The 26,100-nt window shown below is 33.7% G+C and overlaps 1 protein-coding gene across 1 annotated transcript; it reads left to right on the forward strand.

Moving 5' to 3' along the window:
* The first annotated feature begins 1,670 nt into the window (after positions 1-1,670).
* On the forward strand, positions 1,671-25,519 carry LOC140043413 (protein ABHD15-like). The gene is made up of 2 exons (XM_072087922.1): positions 1,671-1,748; positions 23,241-25,519. The coding sequence occupies exon 2, from the start codon at positions 23,559-23,561 to the stop codon at positions 24,714-24,716; it is 1,158 nt and encodes a 385-aa protein (XP_071944023.1). The 5' UTR covers positions 1,671-1,748; positions 23,241-23,558; the 3' UTR covers positions 24,717-25,519.
* Positions 25,520-26,100: the final 581 nt, after the last annotated feature.

Raw genomic sequence — 26,100 nt, forward strand, 5'->3', positions numbered from 1 at the left:
GCTCATTACTGCATTTAATAAAGCAATGTCAAATGCTGTGGATCGGATATTTCGCTATCGATCTATTATCTTCTGTGAAGTTGGTGGCGCATTTCGTTTTCTTGGTATGTTTCTTTGCATACAGGTGACTATTTTCCTTGTCGGGTCGTGTGTATGGCAGTTCTATCACGGATAACTTGTTGTTTTGTTTATCATAAGTGATATATTACTGTAAGTATAATGTAGCTTTGTAATTTCTGATAAATACCACCTATTAATCAGTATTATCTTCTTAATAATTATGGTGGCGATTAAATAGATTTTAAAATTCTCTCCTTTAAGAACAAGCCGTAGGTAGGTCACTATAAAAACCTGTCCCGTTTCACGGAACTACAGATGGTTCCATTTTAACAAAATCGTCTACATAACTGAACGGCTCCGTCTTCCGTTTCGGTAACGAAACATGTGGAAATGTAGCTTTATTTATGTGATGTCAGACCACATTATTTCATGTAAAACAATGTTATAACACTTTGTTACATCAAGATCAATACACTTCATTCATGTAACGAGTTGGTGAAATATCACATTAAATTTGGAAAGTCACAGTTTAATTTCGATCCAAGTTATTAAGTGTGAAGCATATTGCATTAAATCGAACACTTAATTGATGTCGGTGCGTTTATATAGCATCCACTTAAATAAGGTCAGACCCATCATTTATAATTTAGACAATCATTTTAATGAATGCGTGGTATGATAAGAGTTTTTTTTTCGTGTCATTTATGATTGACTTACGTAAGCAGCAAAACAAAAGCACCAAAGTTTCTTCAAACAAAATGAGATATGACTTTTCACGTATGAGATAGGTGCCTATATCCACGTACGAGATATGTATCTTCGTACGAGATGTGATCCTGTAGGCCCACTTCATTACGTCTTCCCTGTCGATATTCTATCTGCCCTGCTTGCTCCTCAATGTGGCAACATGGGAAATATAGTAGCTTAACTCGACATAAAAGCGTCCAATAATACACCAACAGCTCTGTCCACACTATCAAAGTTTATGTGACAAAAAAGTGTGTTCCCATATATGGACATGATTATGTCATACCACTACCATATTTGGGCATACCACTACCATATTTGGACACATCACACTTTTTTTGTCAAACTAGTTTGATAGAGACAGACGCATAAAATAATAATAAAACAAACACTGTTTTGCATAGCGCTTGGTTTCATTAATTTTCGAGATAAAAACAACATGGCTACGACAGATTTATGATATCAATGAGCAATATAAATGTACATTTTAAATCGATTGATTGACTTTATTGGAAATTCTCATCTACACAAATTTGTATCAATTTGCATTTTGATTGAAGACGAGTTCATGGGCTTTGACATATAAGAAATCCTTAATATCACGCGCGGAACACTCGCGTGTTAACTATATTGACATTCAAGAACTAACATTGTATGATGTTTCACATACAAGACTAATTCTAGCGTTTCTCCTGAATGTTACACGCGTTTCATACCTGTGGCAACGGGAAATGAGTTTTCATCAACCTGACAGAAACAAATTATTCTGTGCAGATTGATTACAGTTTAAGTATCACCCCCTCTAGAAATATTTATTATCTCAGCACGCTTCAGGCCAGTTGTACTTTATTTTATGTTTGATAGTAGTAACACACTGTAGCTGAATATAGCGGATGATGAGTCTTCCTGAAAGACGGCTGTTCGTAACAGCGCGCTTACAGGTAAGTTAATCTAAAGCAAAATACTTAATAATAGTACATTTCAAATATAATACATGTCTAATAATGTTTTTTAAATATTGTTATAACAATATAGTGATATATACTATGATTAGGCCTAGTTGATCTTGAACACACAAAGTTGATGCGTATATGAAATAGCATTTTCATCACATTGTGTACGCGCGCGCACAAATGCCTGCCGCGTTTATCAACATTTTTACACGCACATTATATCAATTGTGTCATAACGTTATTCAAATTTGCAGAATATTTAATATCTGTGTTGTAACACATACTGGGCAGACATACTAGGTGAATGATTTAAAGAATTTAAAATGTATTTGAGGGAGATAACTTGTTTTTGTATTTTAGCACAACATGTGGATCTTTTGTGTTGTTCTTTTTCAGCTGTTGTCGCATGAGCACAATTGCTCACGTTACCGTATTCTAAACTATTTTCTCGGTAATTACGATATTATTATCTCTTGTGTATTTGCTAACGGTTACTAAAAACCCGCGTCTTTGAACTTTGTAAATTGATCTTAAGTTTGCTATGAAAACGTATTATGTAATTAATCTTAATAATATTAGTGAATCAAAATGCATTGTCAAGGCCATTTGCGGCGTTAACAGCGCTAATGGCACTGCGTCCTAGTGCACGATTTAATCGAGTTAACGTCAGAACAATTAAATGAAAATATAATTAAGTAATACGCAACGACACCGGTACATTAACACAAGAGTAATTGTACGACGTATTAATAATACGCATTGGGAATAAGATATAATAAAAATAATGTTGTTTGTGTCTCCTCAATTAATTTAACATCTATTATACTACCAATGTATCAAAGACGTAGTACTGGAACTAGAACGATTTAGCTAAGAGTCGAGAAATGTAAGGCGGAATATACAGTAAGCCTGTCATATGAATATCAGAGTTGTTAAGGAAAAACATAAATAATATTGTTATGTACATAGCGGCTTACAGGAGGGGGTTGAATAAAAAAAAGAGTAAAATCAAAAGCATCCCGCCTCCACACGTGAGGCAGTGCTCATGTAGTTACGCTTGGTTCCCACTTGGACGCAACGCGAGGACGTAAGCTGCTCAGCGCAAATAATTTGACAATGCGTTGCGTCCTAGTGAGAACTATAGCTTGGTTCCCACTTGGACGCAACGCAAGAACGTAAGCTCAACGCAAGTGAGTTGACCAATGACAAGCGATAGTTCGAATAATCCATCGCCTGTAACTGGTCAAATTATTTGTATTTTATATTGACATTCGCTAACATTTCATTCATTGCCTGATGTTTCACATTCAAGTTAAAACTAAACAGCACTTTTCGTCGATACGTCGTTGCGTTGCGTTCTAGTGAGAACCACGCTTAAAGCTTGGTTCCCACTAGAACGTAACGCAAGGACGTAAACGCAACGCAAGCGTTTTAACCAATGACAAGCGAAGTTATAGACAGTTAGCAATCACAAGCGAATAAGCCATCGCTTGTGATTGGTTAATTCACTTGCGTTGCGTTACGTCCTTGTGTTGCGTCGCTAGTGGGAACCACGCTTTAGCGTTACTATTACGTACTTGTTTTATCGTCGTGAGGTGAACCAAGCTCAAGAACTGTGTGTTGAACTTAACTGGTGATGCGCAGCCTCCTACCTAAATCAACAGCGTTTTTAATGACACTAGTATTTTTAATAATCAACGTTGTAACACATTATTGATGTTCGTCTGTTTGAATAACCTTTCTTTAATGGGGCTTCGTCTAACCACATCTCTTTTAGGCTTTGATATTGTTTTCCATTTGTGGATGAGTTCAAGAATAATGGCGGAAGTTTAAAGACTCGCTTCCGGAGCTTTTTTATAGAAACATTGTAAATTTGTTTTTATTTTAATTATTTCCTTTTAATATAAAATTGTTATATGGTACATAGTCTGATTATTGTATTTACATTCACAAGCTTCAGTTCGAATTCTTCCACATTTAAAAGGGCATTCGGTCTCCGCGGCATAGTCGTTGTCCCAAAGTGATGAAAAATAGGAAGAGCTATCTAAAACCACACGTATTTCTCCTCGGTGTGCATCCATGTAAATCGGAAAAAAAAATTCCCGTGTGCATTTTTTTTTCTCATATGAGGCTAAGGCAGAAATCATTAATAATTCATGAGATTAATTATGACATCATAGAGATCTGCCTTAACCTAATAGAAAAGAAATTATGCTTCCTGAGTAGGATTGGTCGTTTGTTTAGATTCCACCCAGTAAAATCGCTGTGGTAAGCCCTAGCAGGATCATTTGTTTGTTTTAAAAAATAAAGCAAATATCTAAAATGTAACTGTTGAATCTCTCAAAGTAATAAAATAAGACGTATTGTATTCATTATTTACGAGAGGGAATTCAACATGTTTTAAGATACGTGTTTTGGCATTATGTCATAAAATTTTACAGACCAGTAAAAGATTTCACACATAATTCAAAATAAATTGAGATTGAAAAATCAGACATCAATTTCAACAGTCGTCGTATACCAGCAAGTTGAGTTAAAGATAAAAACGGCGGAATGCATTGAACCATTCGATCGTTTAGATCCACTAAATACCGTACTATTACACATTCACGGGCATAATTATACTTCATGATTTACACGAGATGATCTAACATCATTTTGTAGCATATTATCAGACTTAGAATTATATTTGAATGTTTAAAATTTTGATCGATAAAATCACACGCAGACATATGATTTGTGTCTCTTTTTTAAGATTGGTTTCCATTAATCCAACCGTAGATTTTAGTCTTTAAAATTGTCGTCTCTCGTTACCGGATAAATTACTATCACGCCTAAGAATTATGATTTAGTGTTTTATAGATGCAATTTCAATATCATGCATCTCAAATAATTAGGTAATCCTAAAAAATTGTATTATTATTCTTCTGTTAAAATTCAATAAATATGAAAAGTGTGAAATTTAATTTTGCACATACATCATTAATGTTCCATCAAATTTATGTTGGCATTCTGAAATGTTTGGAGAATAAGAAGCAATTAAATTGAGTTAGTGACAAATCTCATCAAAATTGAATAATACATTTTTTTGTGCTTTCATACAGTTTTATATGATAAGAAACTCCAGATTATCAATTTGTTGATTTCTTTAAGTGCGCAGTAGCTAGACACATCTTAATATATATTTTTTTGCCGACAAATTACATTTCGTACTTATTTCCGTGAACATATTTCAACGTGCATGATGCTGTTACAAGTTGCGCTTGCGCCGATAAACTAACTCGTCATGGTGACGAGTTCAAATCGTAGTTATAGTAGTGTCCTATTTGCCGAAAATGTCATTCCAACCGCAAGTGGCGTCTTAAATAATCATTCTCAACATGCACCTGTTGTTGATGAGCACCCACTTTTCCGTACTTGTCGTATTATGAAACTACAACTTCAAACCTCGGTGTTTTTTTTTAAGACACTGTTGGATAATTTTCACTATAATTAGAAAGTTAAGTTGCTGATGTCTGCTGAAATAAAAACATAAAGGGTGAATATTATGACATTTGTATGAACTGTTAACCGGTCAGCTCCCGCTATAGACTGAGTAGTTATGGTTAAATATCTAATATTCCGAGTGCTTAGTACTTGATATATCCATCACTTCGGAAAGAACATTAACAAAACAACAACATTATAGGTGTACTATCATAATAGTGATTTAAATTGAAAACATAGTTATCTTTATAATTGAAGGTTGAAAGTAATTGCAATGTGACTATTATCAAAATTAAAACGTCTTCTTTATAGCGAAGGTTAAAATCAAGGGGTATGTAAACATACACATTATTTATACAACAATTGTGTATTATCATTCGTTCGTATCATCGTGCCATGTTGTGAGAGTAATAATAGATTGCGACAACTGTCTCTCGGTGTGTTTTGCTATCTTCATCTTTCCACTTGCTGCTCATCTTATAAATTAGAGCTTTCGACGAGAAGTTATTCTGCGCATGATCAGAAAGAGAAAGAGTTATTGTAAACGTTCTAATGTTAAAAAGTTATCAAAAAGCTCTGTCTATAACACTATCAAACTAGTTTGATAAAAAAAGTGTAATGTGTTCAAATATGGTAGTGATATGCCCAAATATGGTAGTGATATGCCCAAATATGGTAGTGATATGCCCAAATATGGTAGTGATATGACATCATCATGTCCATATCAAGTTTTTGTTGTCGTATGCAGTTTGATAGTGTAGACAGAACTTAAGATGTTTGGTTGGCTCAACAAATAAATTGTGAGAGAAAAAATAAGTGTTCGTATAGAATTTTTTTTAATCTACAGATGAAATATGAGTGAGTTATTTCGCCTTTTATGATTAACTTGAACAACAAAAGCGTCTTGCTGCGAGAAAGTTCCAATTTATTGCTACAGTAGACAGAACATTGTGTAATGTATTTGTAAAAAAAGCAATTATTAATTTGAAATAGATGCAATACGAGTTCTTTTTTTCCACTTTTCTTTATATCAAATCTGCTAATGTTATTTTGGTTGATAATTCCTAATCTGAAAATGTGGTGTAGGGATTTTATCGAACTATCTTATCAAAGATGATAATCAGGCACGGAATGCATGTAATTGCAAAATAAAATATCTTTATACACGTACGTGGTATTGGCAATCCAGTTTGCAGTCTTAAATGTATGCAGCAAAAACCTAAAAATATTCTTAGACGAAGATGATATATGTGCAATTAAAAATCCGAACCTCGCGTTGCCGAAAATGTAATGCATGTTTTTTCCTTTTTTTTAGTTTGCTATAAATGTCAGAATTAATTTAGATTCTTCGACTCCGATATTAGTTCCTTTAAAATCTCCTTACGATTAGCCTACAGATCACGTGCGATGACTTGTTTATGACACGCAAATGATATCTAAGGATTTAACTAATAGTAATAGATATTCGGTGTCGTTGTTTTGCAATATTTTTAAGCAACGCGGACATTTGTCAAGAATGACCAACATATAAACCCGGCCGTACAACCTATGTCTATGCTGTAGTCTGTGGGCAAATACATCCTGTAACATCGGGTTTTCATAAAGACAATTGAGAACAGAAAAACTGTTTAATTGAGTAAGCCTAATATTTACTAAAGAAAGAAGGTTAAAACTCGCATGCGCAGATCGTAGATTTTACTCCACTTACCATCGCATCATCGAAAGCTTATTTGAAAACTTTACATAATATATTCCATAAAAAGAAAGTAAAACTCGCATGCGCAGATCGTGGGTTTTACTCCACTTGCCATCGCATCATCGAAAGCTTATTTGAAAACGTTGCCTACTCTAGTCCTAGAGAGAAAGTTAAAACTCGCATGCGCAGACCGTGAGTTTTATTCCAGTTACCATCACATCGTCGAAAGCTCATTTGAAAACTGTACATACTATATTCTATAGAAAAAAAGTTAAAACTCGCATGCGCAGATCGTTGGTATTACTCCACTTACCATCAGATCGAAAGCTCATTTGAAAACGTTGCTATTTTTTACTAGAATACGAACATACCCTCAAGTATTAGGTAAAGTAATTAACACCACTAATTCAGAAGCAATCTATTTTTTTCAACGAGTTTATTTTGTATCACGCAAATCGTGCACAAATATAAACATAAATGTATTTGCATATCTCAACGGTGCAACGATTATCCATTCAATTCAATTCAATTCAATTCAAGGAACATTTATTCACGTCCAAAAGACAAAAGTAACAAAAACAACTGTCTTATTATGGATAAAGATAATGGGTATTGTTAACGATTATTGTATATATATAGGTAAATAAAAAATACGGACTTTCCTTAGTGGGAAATTTAAAAAAAAATGTCTTCCCAAAGTATTAAATAGAAACCCAATCCAGTTTGAAAGTTTAGTGATTCGTGTTGTTGAAAAGGGTTACCGATCTTCCTAACAACTTACTTCCCTTGACACCTTTCCTGTCTTTTGACCCTTCGCTCCAATTCAAAATATAATTTGTCTTTTGTTCGACACCTGCGACACTGTATTCCTCTTTATTTATCATTTTTAAAGCAATTATAAAATCAGGGTTAAATAAATTAAGCGCTCAGCAACTGAGCAAAATACTTGTTAAAATAGGCAGAGCAACAGAGGGTGTGCTATTTATTATTTTTCCCCATATTGAAGAAAAAAATAACCCGAGATTTTAGTAAGTAGTTGTGACATCATCAATATATTGATTGTTGTGAATATCAATAAGCATGTTTTGTAAGTATATACCTACTAACGTCCAATAATTCTGTACGATAACGTAAATATTGTGGACGTTATCGTGCAAACAAACAAAACAGCAACAAAGCATGCATTGTCTCGATTCTTTAAAAGGGTTCTTTCAAAAATCGTTATCGTATGTGATTTGTGTTTATCCATTAACCCGGTTGACTGAGAGTGAGTGCAATAAAGTGGCAAAAGGCCTATAGACCAGATTGCCTGCACCAAATGACGCGTTTCTTTGAAATGTAAGCAACTAAGTAACGAAGTAATCTGCACAAAATGTGTGCTTTTCTGATGGAATGTAAATGTATGTAACTTAGCAACTACCTGATTTGAACAGACCTTAAGCAACTTAACCTATAGTGAAATATCCTACATAATAGGACATATATTTTTTTTAATTGCTTATAATATCAGGCATCCATTTATCTCGAAGAATTGTGATTTGTGTACAGATCTGTGTACAAGTTTGTTCGAACTAGGTAGATCAAGTTATCGGAGACAGTAAAATACATTGATCTCTCACTGTATTGAATTCCAAAAACTAAATATATATGGAGAAATATTGTCAAGAACTAAGTTTACGGAACAGAAACTAATATTAACCCACTAGTCACGGAGAGAAGAATGTCTCTTACTGTGGAATATAGTCTGACACAGTTAAATAAGAAAAAAATATCTGAAGCCAAAGATCGGAAGGAATAAAAAGAAATAAAAGAATAGAAAGTCCGAGATATCGGACACGTTTCAACAGCAACGTATGTAGATGAACTAATAAAGAGTGTAGGTCTGGAAAAAGGAAGATGTCATGAAAGAAGAGATAGAGAGATGACTCATCACATGGAAACTGTAGATTGGACACAACAAATTAATGCATTCGGATTGGGAAAATGAAAAAAATGCCATGAGAAAAGTTTCCAAATGTATGAAGAGGTATAATAAACCTGTGTCGACTTGCAGCCTATCTAAGCTTGCGCGCAGGTTGTTGCCGACACATAACTTTTAAATTTATTTCCACTTTAGTGAATGCCTTTGTGTTGTACAGCCGCGCCTATGGCACGCCAAGACGGACATAACTATGTTAAGTTGACATCGCGTGTTCCACAACGACGGCAATGGTAATAGATAAAAACAAGTCACTATCGATGATCAAAACAAATCTTGAAGATGACTTATAGTCCTAATGTAGGACAGCATCACGTACCATTTCTTTTACAAATGAGTAACTCGGCAACGCGTTGATCTTAAAGATTGTTTGAACTCTGAAGTAGGCCAATATGCGTTGCTCGATATCATAGATAACGCAGTAACGCAGTAACGCAATTATTTCACAGATACATAAACATACTGCATTAATGTATATAGCAATGTGTGTATCATTGTACAATAAATTAATCATTGTAATACACCATTCTGACACAAACTCACATTGCTGTACGATTAATAAATGAGGAAACTAAAACATGCTCCAATTGTAATTTGTATAACGGTTAATTTCATGACAAAATTAATTGAATTATTATATTTAGTAATATGCATTAAAAAGAATTAGAGAAGAATCTGTGGTTGCTAAATTAAATTAAATTAAATTATGTAATCGAGATTAGCTTTCGAAGTTGAAACCGATATAAATTATTTAAAATACTGTAATAAAACGTTCGGTGTCTTTCCGAATAATTTTAACATTTCTCATATTTTATTATAATGTTATGTTAGTAGCTCTTTATCAAAACAGAATATATTTGGTAACATATTTTTTTTAGTAAATTTATTTTCTGCAGTAGCCTACATTTTATTATTTATAAGTTTTAAATCAGAGTGAAATATAGAAGAATATTAGAAAATTATGAAAAAGGTGAATATTACAAAAAGAAATATAAACGAACAAATTCTACGAACATATATTTGTTACATTTTTCTTGATTAGGCCTATATTGCACAATAAATAGGAGAAAATATGAGTTGAAAAAAATCAGAATAACAATGAATATGATATTAGATATATTGTAATAATGTAATGATTTTTGGAAGTTGATATGAATAAAATTAGTAGTGAATGCCACAAAAGAAGGAAAAATCATATTATTTATTTATACAACCTTGTTATTAAAAGTAATTTTTCTATAGCTCTCTATGTTGGTCGGTTGGTCGGTAAACACTAACTCAAATTTTCAGCCATGTATTTATTTATTTATACAGTTATTTAGGTCTTTTGTGTTATTTTACCATCATATAGTTTTCCAATGACGATCGACCTCCTTGTAATATTGTAATTAAAGCATTTATTCGATTTAAAATTATTATCGATCTTAAGTAGTTTATTATTATTAGCAGTGCCAAGTTATGATAATGGCCGTGTTGTGTATGTCTAAGCAATAGACTCACTATAGCCGTGTAATGCATTGCTAAGATTCTTAAATTATTCTTAGCAGGATCTGTATTCATTACGTATCAGGGCCTTCGGTAAACAAACTGTTTTCAAACTATTCAGCATAAATTAGCCTAATATAAATTTTGAATTATAGAAATCTGTAGCTTTTGGCAATTTGCTAATAAAAAAAGTTGAATTGAATCTAAATGAATTATGCTGATCGATTTAGATATCTTCAAGAAAATCCGTAAAATTGTTTCTACGCTAGTTTGGAATCTATTGTGTTGAATCATACGATATTACAATATTTACAAATTTGTAAAATGCTATAAAAAAAACACGATGAAATTTAAAAGACGAAAATTTGCCAGACTGAAATTATAAAATTGATTTTTTTTTTCGATGCTGGTTAATCTTCCATTATTTGTTGGGTTAAGCTCTGTCTACAAAGTGTGATATCCCCAAATATGGTAGTGATAGTGTAGACAGGGCTTTATAATAAAGATTTTTTTTTAAACAAAAATTACAAACGATGAAAATTATAAGTGAAATATACTGTAAATAGTTTGGCTTTTCATTGTTTATATATATATATATCAAATATGTTTATTGTAATGTAGTTTCAATTGTTTCCAGAAATGGATGAGAATAAAATTTGAATCTTTGAATCTTAAATTGGCTGCTTGTTTCTTCAAAGAACATGCATATCTACACTGTCGTATTTCAAATTATATAACATTGCGACAATAAAGGGCTATGACTTTTGTTGGTATATTTATAGCCGAGACGCATCAAGGGAAATCAAATACCAATCTGGCAGACAATGAGTTATTCTTTGTTTATTACAAAACAGATACATTTTATGAACATTCGTTTGTAACCGTATTAATTTTATGCCATCTTAAAGCAACCGATAATTCCGTGTAGATTATTTCAATTTCCAACTGTCATCCATTGATCTTACTCGTTGAATATCTATTACATTATCTGTCATTTAATATGTTATAGCGATTAACTATCTGTATACATTATTACTTATTAATAATAAATAATATAACAATTCTCCTCCAATTAGCCACAAATGTTGTGCGGGGCTTTGTAACTTAGAAATTCTGATCTCAAACTAGAATTTATTATTTTCGATTGAAGATTATCACTGCGCTCATGAGCTGCAGAACTCTAGAGAATGTTGTTATTTAGCATAGATGTTTGAGTTCGAATTAATTGTCCATAGTACAATAAACCTAAATTAGAACAGAAAAAGAGAAATAGTTAATAATAATAATTCAACATTTATTAGTTTCTATTCTATTGGTGAGAAAGAAGATTTTCTCGGTACAGGATCGACCAACTGTGACCGCCGTTATAGAAAAATACAAAACGAGATTTATGAGGTGGACAGAAGATGTGTAATCGTTAAAATGGATTACCTGTCTATCTTACTAAAGATCTGCAGACTAAAGCTTGGTTCCCACTAACGACGCAACACAAGGACGCAACGCAACGCAAGTGAATTGACCAATCACAAGCGATGGCTTATTCGCTTGTGATTGCTAACTGTCTATAACTTCGCTTATCATTGGTTAAAACGCTTGCGTTGCGTTTACGTCCTTGCGTTACGTTCTAGTGGGAACCAAGCTTAACTGATCTTCTATGTCAGGGGATTACACTTGGGAATTTCTCATGCTTGGGGAATAAATACCAACAGATTCGTTGCTAAAAAACCTCTCAAATGTAGGTTGTTCTATCTACATTATCAAACTTGATGTAACAAAAAATGTGATGTGCCGCCACATATGGACATGATGATGTGATATCACTACCATATTTAAGCATATCACTACCATATTTGGTCACATCAAACTTTTTGTCAAACTAGTTTGATGGTGTAGACAGAGCTTAAGACAGCTTAACTTGTCAGCTAAGGTCCAAAACTAGTTTTTATGGAAATATCAATACTTGCTGCTTGCTAAAAATTTTATTTTTTTCTACACTGTAAACGACTGAAATTGTCACTCACTGTAAAGAGTGAAACTGTTCTCACTCAATTTCAACATTTTTCAGTCTTTTTGGTTAAAATTGTCTGGAAATCATGTTATAGCTTCAAGTTGCTCAATCTGTGAGAAGTTAAAATGATTAACTAAAGTGAATTTCACTCTTTTAATTATATGAGTGCTCATTAAGCACACTCATTAAACGAGTGATCACTAACTCTAAAAGAGTACATTTTCACTCTTTTACAATAAAGAGAGTGGTGTTTTGCATTTCTCGTTGAATGTTCGTTATCCAACCGACAGAAATAACACATCATTACCATTTCTATGTATATTTCCATGCTATACTAATGAATATTTAGTCATTTTAAACAAGAATGTTTTTTTTTAAGATTGTGTGCGTATAAGAGGAAATTCCAACCCATCTTAACCTCGTAATAATCTAAAAATACATTTATTGTAATTCAAAAATAATGGAAGAATGATTACATGGAAATAGACACAGTTGTATAAACATTATTTACAATGTTAAATCAAAGCGAATTCACACTTTCACGAACGAAAACGGTTCCGTTTTTCGTTCCGTGAAACTAGTAGCTTATACTGTACAATAAGTGGAAGATATTACTCTTTCGGAACGAATGTTGTTAGTTGTATGCATATTATAAATAGATATTGCTAAATATTACAAAAGCATGGAAATAATATCATAATTTAAGTACACTTGTTAGGTCGAGCTTAGAAGATACTGCTTGCTTATACATTAATATCTACTCCTTAGAGTAATATAACCACTCATGTTAAAAGCCAGTGATACTAAGAACTTTCGTTTGAAATCAATTATTGCTATTATGTAAAACATTCAATACAATATTTTTGCACGATTTTCATTGTTATATTTGCTGATATGATTACTATGGGATAGAAATTGCTAATAATCAAAACGAATCCGTTCCATTATTACGATTATGGAACTGTGTCGTGCGTAGGCTAATGGTGTGTATATTTTTCAGATTATACGGTTTAATAGGCCTAATACTATTTCCATCATTAACCTAGATATTGTTGTCTCGTAGATTTCTTCGTTGAAGAATTGTGTGATAATATTTTGCTTTACTCAAACAGTGTAGATTCAAAAATGGTTTACCTGCATTGAACCGGTAGTGGTTTAGACTTGTCTGGTTACTAATCATCCTATGGTGTTTTTATTTGTGAACCTGATGATTATGGCACGCCAATTGCCTTTAGATTTCTGTTGTCTAGTCTTTCCCACATCCTTACATTGTATTAGTAAAGTTGAAATGATCAAAATGATCTGTTAACTTCTATAGAGAAATAAAATTCAAATTCAAAATAACATTTATTTACTTCCTTTTAAGATTGAAACAATAATGGAATATTAAGAAATAACATGGACAAATAACAATAAATCTTAGTATGTATGCGTCGATTTTTGGATTTCAGTATGGCAAGCCAATTGTCTTTTCTACGATTGCTTACGTCAATAAACAAATGTAGGCCTAATACAGTCGTCCTAGCCTACTTATCATAAACTATATCGAACGGGAAATATGTCATCTGTTGCCTTGATGTCGTACAACTTTAATATTCAATGTTCTTTAATCATTGAGAATCATCTAGAATATTCTTGTAGAATAAAAATCATTGGCGTGGCCTTTTAAATGATTGATGAAAGAACACGGTAAAATGTTTTTTTCATAATGTTCATTTCCTCTTTCCATTTCCCTGCTTGGATGGACGTGATCAAAAGTCAGTGACTTAATCCGGATTTTATATTTTTCACATAAAGTGCTCATCAATAAAGTAACAGAAAACGTATTAAGGAGTGTTAAGTGATCCAACGACAGGTCAAAGAAATATATTATGTGGTTTGGTTTTAAAAGTAGTCTTTGAATAGTCACAATTTTACTTATCCCTTCGGTCTCTTTAGCGCATGCGTCATAGTATGAATCGAGAGCGTTGGTTTCGTCATAATACCATTTGCTTTTTTTTCGCGATGGGCGGCGACCAATCAGGAATTCGCGCGAATACATTCCGCTAGTCGGTAACAAACAATATATATGTGAAGTCAATCAATCTATGTGAAATTAAATAATAGGCCTCATTCATAAATATATATATATATATATATATATATATATATATATATATATATATACGTACGTAGGCACACTAGTGTCATAGAAACGTAGTTATACGGTCAGTTACGGTAGTTGAATTAATATTCTAGAGCACGGATGATGTTAATTACGCTTCCTTTTCTTGACGTAATAAGTGCACGTGTGTTGTTATTACGTTTTCTTCTTTGACGTAATCAAACAGAAATAATGTAAAATGAATATCAACGTAATCCCAGTAGGCCTAGCACTTTCAGTTCAAGCCAAGATTTCTTTTTAGTTGGACCCATTTCACCATTTTAAAAATGTCAAAGGGCACAGAGAGTGAACCTAGATGTTAAGTTCATGTTGGATGACTTTCTTCACTTTCGCAGATTATTCCTGTTATTACAACAACAATATATATGGCCGTGACGTCACTGCAACACTATTTATATTCTGTAGCGATGATGTTGTGTGTACGTTGACTTAGTTTAATTGCGAGTAGGGCCTACTTTATATACAAGAGACTCTTAACATTAGCAATGATTACATAACATTACGATAATAATTATTCATAATTAATTTGTATAACTTTGGGTACAGCGCCTATGATTTATCTAATATATTATTTCATCATGAAAACAGTATTTATTTCCCATACAATTGATTAATCTATTTAATAATACTGTAATTAGTTATCAAACATTATCAACGACTTAACGTCTAGTTACCCGATATTGTACACGTGGCCTAACTGCTAGGCCTACTTTTACAATATCAACGACCTAACGTCTATTTACCCGATATTGTACACGTGGCCTAACTGCTAGGCCTATACTTTTACAATATCAACGACTTAACGTCTATTTACCCGATATTGTACACGTGGCCTAACTGCTAGGCCTACTTTTACAATATCAACGACTTAACGTCTATTTACCCGATATTGTACACGTGCCCTAACTGCTAGGCCTACTTTTACAATATCAACGACTTAACGTCTATTTACCCGATATTGTACACGTGGCCTAACTGCTAGGCCTACTTTTACAATATCAACGACTTAACGTCTATTTACCCGATATTGTACACGTGCCCTAACTGCTAGGCCTACTTTTACAATATCAACGACTTAACGTCTATTTACCCGATATTGTACACGTGCCCTAACTGCTAGACCTACTTTTACAATATCAACGACCTAACGTCTATTTACCCGATATTGTACACGTGGCCTAACTGCTAGGCCTACTTTTACAATATCAACGACTTAACGTCTATTTACCCGATATTGTACACGTGCCCTAACTGCTAGGCCTACTTTTACAATGGAGGGAACAACGCAATATGTCTATTTCTCAGCATAAATTGAATTTGTTATTAAAATTAATTTGTAATGTATGATTAATAATAGATCTATATTTTTGTTTTGTCATTGTTTCAATGTGTTATGTTGTTGTTGTTGTTGTTGTTGTTGTGTTATGTTGGGGACCCCTTTGGCAACAAGCTTTTGAGCTGAAGTAAAGGGTTATCTTCTGCTTTCCATGTTTAATTTCTCAAGTTTAATGTTTGTATTACTCTATGTATTATTTTCATTCATATTTTATGCTGCTTTTCACATTGTAGGCCTACTGTTCTTGGAAAGCAATAAATATTACTTATACTTACTTACTCAATGCACGACATTTTTATAATAAAGATATTTTCGATTTTTGATCTTGTTTCACGGAACGGAAGGCGACGCCGTTCAATTTTGCATTATTTAACGGCTCCGCGCTAACTGTTCTGTAAAACCGAACAAGTGTGAATTTCCCAACAACTCCTTTTCCATGTTTCTGACCCGCGCGTATTCGACGTCACCTGATATCTTCAATTTCCCACATTCCCCCCAGTAAACCTACATTTAAAGTTTGGAACGTTATATTAATTTATGAAACGCCAAATTAATATTAGTTTAAATGTAACCAGACACAAATTTGTCTAAAAGCATCAGCACCGATATATTTACCGTCGCGGCGCTTTGCGCCCGCGGCTGATCCAATCGAGCTAATTTGCCTTACCGATTTAACCATACGTTCTGTCTTTCCTCATCTATTTTGAACTAATGATATATACACTCCGGTGATTATTGATTTATTCGAGTTTTATCCATTTCCATTCCACATCTTAGAGTTCATCAACTCTACAAGATCAAAAAAAAATTAACTGCAATTAATGTTTGCAATGAATCCGAATTGGAATAAATCATATTGAAAAATTACTCCACAGTAACAATTAAGGACGTGACCGTATCTCATCGTAAAAATGAATAGTTATAAATAGGAGAAATTTATGGAAACATTTAATAATGATACGAACATATTTAAAAATCTTAAGATGAAATTATGTTGCCTAAAATAACGATCATCTATAATGTATTAAGTAAGATGTTTTCTTGGTGTTAGTGTACTGTATTTCGCTGTGGCTGAAGAGTTCAATCCCAGATCAACATTTTGTCTGGAAGGGAGTGACTCATCAGTAAGTACTGAGCTGATAAAATAATAATAATGTGTGAAGAGTTAGAGTTTAAAGAATGTACGACCAATAAAAGGTCACTTGCATATCTGAAGAATACAGTGCTATAGCTGCTGTCCGATAGCAGAGAGCATCCAGTTAGAGATGTCTTTTTGAAGAATACAGTAGCTTTATAATAGCTGCTGTCCGACGGCAGGGAGCATCCAGATAGTTAGAGATGTCTCTAGTAAAAGTCCAGTGGAATTTCCAAGATGACATGTGATCTTGCTGCCACAGAAATTTGTGTTAGAATATTCAAAATGTTTATACAAGTCTAGTGCAAGATTCTGGTTCAGATTATAAGCTTCATTATGCAGTCTTCGGTTCCGAATGTAGTTTTACCATTCTCAAGTTAAAAAGGCTTTTTATCAAATTAGTGAATGAACTATTTCACCTTTGAAATATTTGCTTAGGGTAATTTGAAATGACTTAAGCAAATCATTGAGTTACAAAAAAGTTAAGATGATTTTTTAGCTAACCCATTTAATTAATTCCTGTTATTTATCTCGTGGAGATACGACGCCTTTATAGATGTTCTACTGCGAGTCATGGTGTTCCCGTTCTTGGAAATCTCTATCCATTAGAAACAGTTGTATATTACATATCCGAGTTAAAGATAGGTGGTTGTTATTATATAATTGAGTTGTGTATTTTTAATAAGTCTAAATGTCAAGTCATTTCAGCTGTCAGTCAAGTGATATCTTAAAATCTTTATAGCCTCTTACTAAAATACCAATGACATAAATACACAATTAAGCCAACATTATGGAGTAAGCATCTTGGAATTTGAATCGTATTAAACGTTTTATCCTTCAGAATCTGAATTAAGGTAGAAAATAATGGTATCGTACACATTATTGTAAGCATAAAGCTTGGTTCCCATAAATCTTGGTTCCCACTAAAACGCAACGTAACGCAGCGACGTATCGACGCAAAGTACTCAAAAGTACGCGCTGTACCATGTCTTTCAGTCTTCTTTTGCCTTGCATTTGTTTCGTAAAATCAAAATGATTTGATTTCCCGTAGCGATGTTTGCAGCACTGTCTGCATGTTCCCACTTGTGATTACGCAATACAGCACTTTGCGTCGATACGTCGCTGCGTTACGTTGCGTTCTAGTGGGAACCACGCTTAATGCGTGGTTCCCACTGGCGACGTAACACAAGGACGTAACGCAACGCAAGTGAATTGACCAATCACAAGCGATGGCTTATTCGCTTGTGATTGCTAACTGTCTATAACTTCGCTTGTCATTGGTTCAAACACTTGCGTTTCGTTTACGTCCTTGCGTTGCGTCGCTAGTGGGAACCAAGCTTGAGACGCAATGCATGAGGCGTAGACGCAAAGTGAGTTGACCAATGACAAGCGACAGTTCGAATAATCCATCGCTGTTGATTTGAATTTGAATTACTTATTGCACCAAGCTTAATATCAGTTGTTGTATGCTTCTCACATTCGTGACAATAACAGCCGAAAAACTATAAAGTAGGCCTATCTTGTTCAAATATCTGGCTCTCGCACAAATATTTACACGCTAATTCTTTTCTTTCAACTTTTCTGTCGTCTATAATAACTCCTACTATTTCCGTCTCTTTTATTTGTTTATGTAATGACAATTCTGATGGATAATTCGATGGAAACATTCCACATTTCATGTCATTGTTCTAATGGCGTAATGGAGCAGCTGTAGATTTTGGTAGTTTATCAATCGTAGTGTTTGAAATTGTGGCTGACATTCAGGCTTTTTCCAAGTCTAGTTATTGTCTTTCTAATGTTAGTCCACCAGTCGGCTTTTCGGTTTTACACGAGCTCAAATAATATACGTATTAAACGCCACGCCAAAATATTTAATAATAATATTAAGTCAAAACTCGGTCTAGAACCTGGCATTTTACATAGGCCTAAATTTATTTCGAATTATACTTTAGGAAATGATCAAATATGATATTTTCCATGAATTAACCATTGGAATCATATTTCTCTTCCTGTTGACTAATCATAATAGGTCTATAACAAAAATGCAAACAATAATTTTATGACGCGTAATCCGAAATCCGATAATTTCACATGAAGCTAACATGAGACCAGCTTTTTCTATTATTCTATTACCAGACATCAGAAAGGCCTATTTGGGTCAAAGGTTGTTCACGTAACGTTATCTATGAGTAAATAAATATTGTTTGTTATAGATCGCATAGTGAAATAGGCTATATTAGTTCGAACGTTTCCATATAAAAGTTGATGGCCGACTGGACGAGCTGATCGAGGTAAGATATTATTAAAAACTCCTATTAACAGTTTCAGCAAATTATTTTGACATTGTTGAAAAAATAAATTACTTATGGTGAAAAGTATAAGCATCACGATAGTTGAACATTTGTAGGTGATGGGTTGATTGTAATAATTGATGGAGTTGTGTATACGTGGAGTATTACTATCTGTGTAGTTCGCTTCCAATTGTAGTATTTTTAATCATCACAAAAGAGAGTAGGTTCACCGCTTGTGCATTCAATCAATTGAGCAGCCTGTGTTTTATGAAACCGCTCAGCGAAGCCTTTTTAAGCCTTTGGGCAGATTTATGGGAGCAACAATCATCGTTATAGTTACCTTTTGATAAAAAGCAGGTCTAAAACCTGTTTTGCACTAGGTAGTTGTATTCGCGCGACTCGACTATAATCGTGAGCTCTGGTTGCAGTTTGTTTTGCTACGCAAAAGTAGATGGAAATTTGAATACGCATGCGCATAAACCGATGCTTTATTTAAGCGCAATTCGCAATAGTAAAACAGGTTTAACATGCAGACGATAAATGATGAGCAAATCAAAGTTCACACTAGACTTGCTTCAAGTCTGTATTTATTGTCTTTTTTGTGTTATTCCACACGTCGTCGTTTCGATTTCTGAAAATGGATTATCCAAGCTCAAGTAATAATACGTATGAAACGCCATATGTGCACAAATATTTATCTTTTTACTAATATTAAGACAAAACTCCGTCTGGAGCCTAGACTAAAATCACACGAGCATGTATATATTCCAAACCACTACTGTATGTAAATTATGTTCTGATAAGGGTTTTTGCTGAGCAAATTTGCAAATTCTCTTCTTTTCTGGTTTAAACGCCGCGTCACTGACCGGTTTATGTTAGCGACCCTACCACACCAGGTTATCTTTGGTTATATCATAGTCAGTAGAAAGTTACTTTCTATGTATTATGGTACCCAAGTAGGCTATATTGATTTTGCCATCATTATGTGATATGTTTTAGGTTTTAGAGTTCAACAACTCGACGTAATCGTACATCCACATGTATACATGGAGAAATAAGTGTATTTTTAACATGTGCAGAAGCATTAATAGCCAATTAATTATCCTTGTCTGTATAATAAATGAATTCAAAGATTTAAATAATCTTTATAATCTTTGTAAAAACAGTAGAAAGGTAATAAGTAGAAATTATAAACAGGAATGATATCTATCTGTTACACAACGAGCCAAACACAAAGCGACCTTACATAGCTTGGCAGGGTTCACCTGATTTAAAATAACCTGCATTATATAAATAATAATAATATTCAGTAATATAGGTACCGATTAGATACACATTATTTTATATATTTGTGTTAAGGATGAATGGTCTCTGGAGATGGATAGAATTGCCTACTTTGCATAATTGCATTATAAATTCGATAATAAGCTAATTGAAGTGGTAGCCCTAGAGAGATGCAATGCTATAACTGTATGCCTATATGCTGTGTGTGTGTGTCAATTTATATAATGAACCATGAACCATACTTGTGATCTGTACACGTCATTACCAATTCAGATGTATCGTAACTTAATTTGTCACATTATTCCAGATGCAAAGAAAACATCCAATATCGATGCGTACGTCTGATATATGATTCATTATTGGCAGTGGTGTTAGAATTCAAACGTAAACCTGGACGTTACACGCATGTCAAATGCGAGGCAATGGTGAATAGATTATCCTGCAGATACGTCACACTCGTTTCAAATGCGAGGCAATGGTGAAATGGCTTTCCTGCACATACATCACACGCGTGTCAAATGCGAGGCAATGGTGAAGGCGGCTCTTTAAATATAAACCCTGTCCTGTAAGATACGTTACATGCGTGTCAGATGCGAGGCAACGGTAAATGGGGGTTTCCTTTAAAAAAATGTTATCAGTACTTGCGTGTCAGATGCGAGGCAGTGGAGACATTTCTTTTTCTTTAAATAAAAACCTGGTCCCATACGTTACACGCGTGTCAAATACGCAATTGTGAATTGGTTTTCTTTATACAGATATAAACCTAGTCCTGTAAATACGTTATATAAGCGTGAATGCGAGGCGACCGTGAATTGGTTGGTCCTGCTACACGCGTGTCAAATGCGAGGCAATGGCGTATGTTCATGCTGTACATCATAAAATAGGAATAATTTTTAGAATGTACACATATTATTTAGCTTTAATTTCACCTGTTCCGACTAAAAGGATTAATTTGACGATGACGTAGTGATTAAGACCACAATTATCGGTGATAAGATGATGACAATGATCAAGCTATAGTAACCAAATAACCATGATGATGTAGCAATGACGTCACAAGGGCGATAATGATGAAGACATTAATGATATAGATACTGATGATGATGATGAGAAATACGCTGATGAATGGAAAATGACTTTGTGCCGTTAAATGTTAATAAACCTTGTCAATCGCTGTTACAAGAGTCTTATTTAAGCGAGAAAGAAAGTAAATTGACATTGACATAGAACTTGGTAATTTTACTCGTAATTAAAAAGGTAGTAAACCATAGACAGATAAGTCTAATTGCTTGTCAGATTGTCAGACGTAAGAAAACTGATCTCTTGAACAAACACGTCCATCACTTTCTCATTCGTCTTTTATAGTAATAAATATTACCTATTATTTATTATACCTAAGTCGTATTACCATTACCGTGTAATAGGCCCGATATTAAATGTCAGCAAAATTGAAAAAAAAAAAAACCCTTATACGTAATTTCAGCCTGTGTAATTACCAATCGTTTTCTGAGATTCATGAATTTTGATGGCAATAACACGTCTTAGAGTGTGAGTAAACGTTTCCCAGTAGAAATCATCTTACGCCTAAGAATTGAATGTAATGATGCAGCAAGGTGAATAGGAAAAAACACACGTGCAATGAACATACGATTAGCATACCATCAAAGATTAAAATATAGATAGATGTTTCTAAAATCGATTTTGAAGAATGAAAAGCTCAGGGCTATAATCGGTCATTTCTGTCACATGTTGCCAAAACCGAAGGAAAGAGGACATTTTAAATACAATTAAAACAATAGAGCAATTGAAATTTAATTTGTCATCGTTTCAAGTGCGTATTTCTTAGCAAAATGGACACTTTAGTTAGCTGTGAACTGCATTCAATCTACTAAAACTTCCATTAGATGAGTTACTTGAAAAGCCCTCTAGGTAAACGGTGACGTAATCTTCCGACAAAAAGTAAATCTTAAATATCTGAATTTGACGGTAAATAGGCTTCTATACATTATAAACGTTATAAAAAAGATTCAGATTCGATTTATTAATAAATAGTACAAAGATAATTGTAGACTCAGAGTACCGTAACTATACTGTATAGCCAGCCGCAATCATTTTCATTTAATTTATTCAGTTATTTACAATAAAAAATCATGTTCATTTTCGGACATGCAGAAATGTATTTTTGTTTTAATGATTTAGCTAATATAATGCAAAAAAAAAAAATGAATTTCAGGTTGGGTGTATATTATTTTCTTAGAATTTTATAGAACAAAATTATTCATTCACAATTATTGTTGTTTAAAAATTAAAGTTTGCATTATTCTTGTTATTCGATAAATTAGAACTTTCTTTAGTGAAAGCACTTTAGTGCTCCCTCGTTTAAAAAAAATCGTAGGTCGGTCCCTGAATATTTGCAATAAAAAATAGTCATTCATTTATTTTTAGCCCGTCAAAAGGGAGATTCCGCGCCCCCGGCGATATAGGCCTACCCCCTGGTTCCTCTCCTGATATTATTAGGCCTACAGTTAGGCCTACGAACAATCTTCTCATAGTATTCATTGTCCTCGTTTTCCTTTGTAGTCTGTAATTAATAGAGGAAATTCGTTTTATTTTTCAGAAAATGCTGATGAAAATCAACCTTTTTTAGCAGCTGCCAGTCTTGAATTAGTAACCTGTGCACTGATTTAGTCATTTAAATTCTCCTTAATGTTGGCATGATTTTAAAAATAAAGAAGTAAAACGGTAACGTTAATTATCTGCGTCATATAGAGTGAAATGTGTACTACAAACAGCTTGATTCGATTCAGTCAGAACGCTTCACCGACGTATTCACACGGTAGTATAGTTCTCTCGTGCGTTTGCCCGGGAAAGTGGTAACAGCTTGGACGAAAATGTTCAGTACGTTCTGTTTAAGTGTACAAGATAAAGCGACTCCATGATATATATTGTGTTTTTGTTTCTTGTCCGGGTGATTGCAAGCGTTGTTGTCCCATTGCTTGGGAAAATGGAGGACGTTAAAAGTTGCGTTCCATCTCTGTTCTATCAAGAATCATCGTTGATGAAATTTGTTCGTCGAAAATGTACTTTGTTGAAATCACCGTATAAACCGACGTTATGGGCAATGAATAGGCATGTTCAGACGGCGTTGACTCTTTTGCTGCCGACGAACGAAGAAATGAACTACAACCGTCAGTATTTACAAATGGGTGATGGAGGGCTGGTTGCATTGGATTGGGTTTTACCAATTCATAAATTTTCAGACAAACTCAACGCGAAAACGCCGCTTGTTATCATTCTACCTGGTCTTCCTTCAAACTCATTCCCAGTCAGTAATATATGTGATATCGCCAGAACCCATGGTTATAGAGTAGTTATATTTCGTAAAAGAGGTCACGATGGCGTACCATTAACAACACCGAAGTTACAAAGTATTGGCGATTGTACGGATCTGCGTGAAACAGTTAAATACATACGTCAACAGTATAAAAAAGCAAAGATGGCAGCCGTTGCATACGGGTCTGCCACAGGCCTTCTCCTGTCCTACCTCGGTGAATTTGGTTCATCGGCAGATTTATCAGCTGCCGTTAATATATCACCAAGTTACGATTTACAAGAACAATTTGACACGGATTTTAGAAATCCGTACAATTGGTTGATGTTGCAATATGCTAAGTTTCAATTAAGTCAGCATGCTGGTGCGTTACTTCAAACAGTGGATTGTGACCGCGCATTTCAATCGTCTTGTCTGTCTGATTTTGAAAAAACCGTTTACGCAAAAATGTACGGTATACACAACATGGACGAATACTGGGAGAAAAATAATCCATTGAGAGAAGTGGATGAGGTAGCCGTTCCATTACTTTGTATTAACAGCCTGGATGATCCAATTTGTCCAGGTTCTAAGATCCCGTATGACCTATTCACAACGCTCCCTAATGCCATGTTGGTAACCACGAAACGTGGGGGTCATTGTGGATTTTTCCAGTATTTAAGACCAGAAAGCTGGGCTGATCAGTTGACTATACAGTATATAGATAGCGTTTTGCAATTTGTACATCTACAAGACGGGTTCATGAGAAATAGTAGATTTTAAACAAAAGACACACTGGACAATTAAAACAAATGATGATGAGACATATTATAAGCCTACTGTTCCTATTAAAAAAAACATTTATTAGGGTTGGCCTATATTGTATTAACAACAAATATTGTTTTTCGTAGTACAGTATTGTTCGATGTTTTCATGTTGCTAAATTTCTAATGCCTTTTTTAATATCACATTACTACAAATAAATAGGCCTAACATAGTACGAGAGAGACCGACAAAACATAATTTATAGGTACCAGCTTATAGTTAAGATTAGGCCTTTAAAATAGCTTTGTCGTTAATATAAGTATGTAGCCAGAACGTTGGGCTTGATTTTTTTTTCATTTCAGATTATATTTCACTTTGTGAATTTTAAATTTATTACTTTAGCATAATATATCACTATTGGCCCGGATACTATTTCAAATTAGCGGTCATGGTAGTGGTTTAATGATAATAATGAGCTTATATGAAATGCTCTAGGGAGGGTAATTTAATTAAAAGAAGAGTGTTTTCTTCTGCTTGTTTGTACTTTGTAGATTTTATAATACAAAATACTACGGTAATATTGCATTCAAATTTGTTATTACAATTTTTGTATCTTGAAATAAAATCTTTGTTTTGTCATAGCGCCCTCTGGAAATCCCAAACTCTTTTTCTCAACCTTCTTGTGCGCGTCAGAGAACTCATGCATGGAGTGCAGGTATAGTATAATTAACATAACGAACGTCATTAGTGATTACAAGATATGACGTTTACTTACGTAAATATTCTTATGTCTATTTTGATACATTTGAACTTGAGAAATAATAAACGATATCATTAAAACAAACCAACTCAACTCGTCTATTTACTCAGCAATTGTATTTTGAATGAAAATACATTCGGTTTGGATTTTCTAAAAAAAACAAAACAACTAATACCATAGGCCTACTATTTTTTTTACTGAAAATAACAATTATGAAGACGTCATTATAGTCGTTGAAAATGAAGATGATGAAAGGAAAGGACATCGACTTTTATTCGTTGTGTGATGATAATTTATGATTATAGTGACGATGATATTATAACAATCAAAATTAATGTGATCATTTTTGTTCGACAATGATTCCTAATAAATTATGATGATGACCAAACAATAGGACGGATTAACCCAGAAAGGTATGAAATAGATTTATTATTAATAAAGACATATTGTGCCCCGGCCCCCTCAAACGTTGTTTTATTTTTTTTAATATGCCATTTTAATGTCACATAATAGAGCCGTAGTTATTCACTCTTTGACCAAAAGTTGGATGGAAAAAAAATATTTGAAATCAATAGGTTTTTATTTGAATTTAACCGTTTATTTTGTCTTTCTATAAATGAAAACATTTCTATTTTGTTTTTA

Source organism: Antedon mediterranea, chromosome 3 (assembly GCF_964355755.1).
Source record: "Antedon mediterranea chromosome 3, ecAntMedi1.1, whole genome shotgun sequence".
Classification (NCBI taxonomy): domain Eukaryota; kingdom Metazoa; phylum Echinodermata; class Crinoidea; order Comatulida; family Antedonidae; genus Antedon; species Antedon mediterranea.

Bases quoted from the DNA above. Each gene is read 5' to 3' on its own strand.
- LOC140043413 (XM_072087922.1), top strand. From the start codon at position 23,559: ATGATATATATTGTGTTTTTGTTTCTTGTCCGGGTGATTGCAAGCGTT.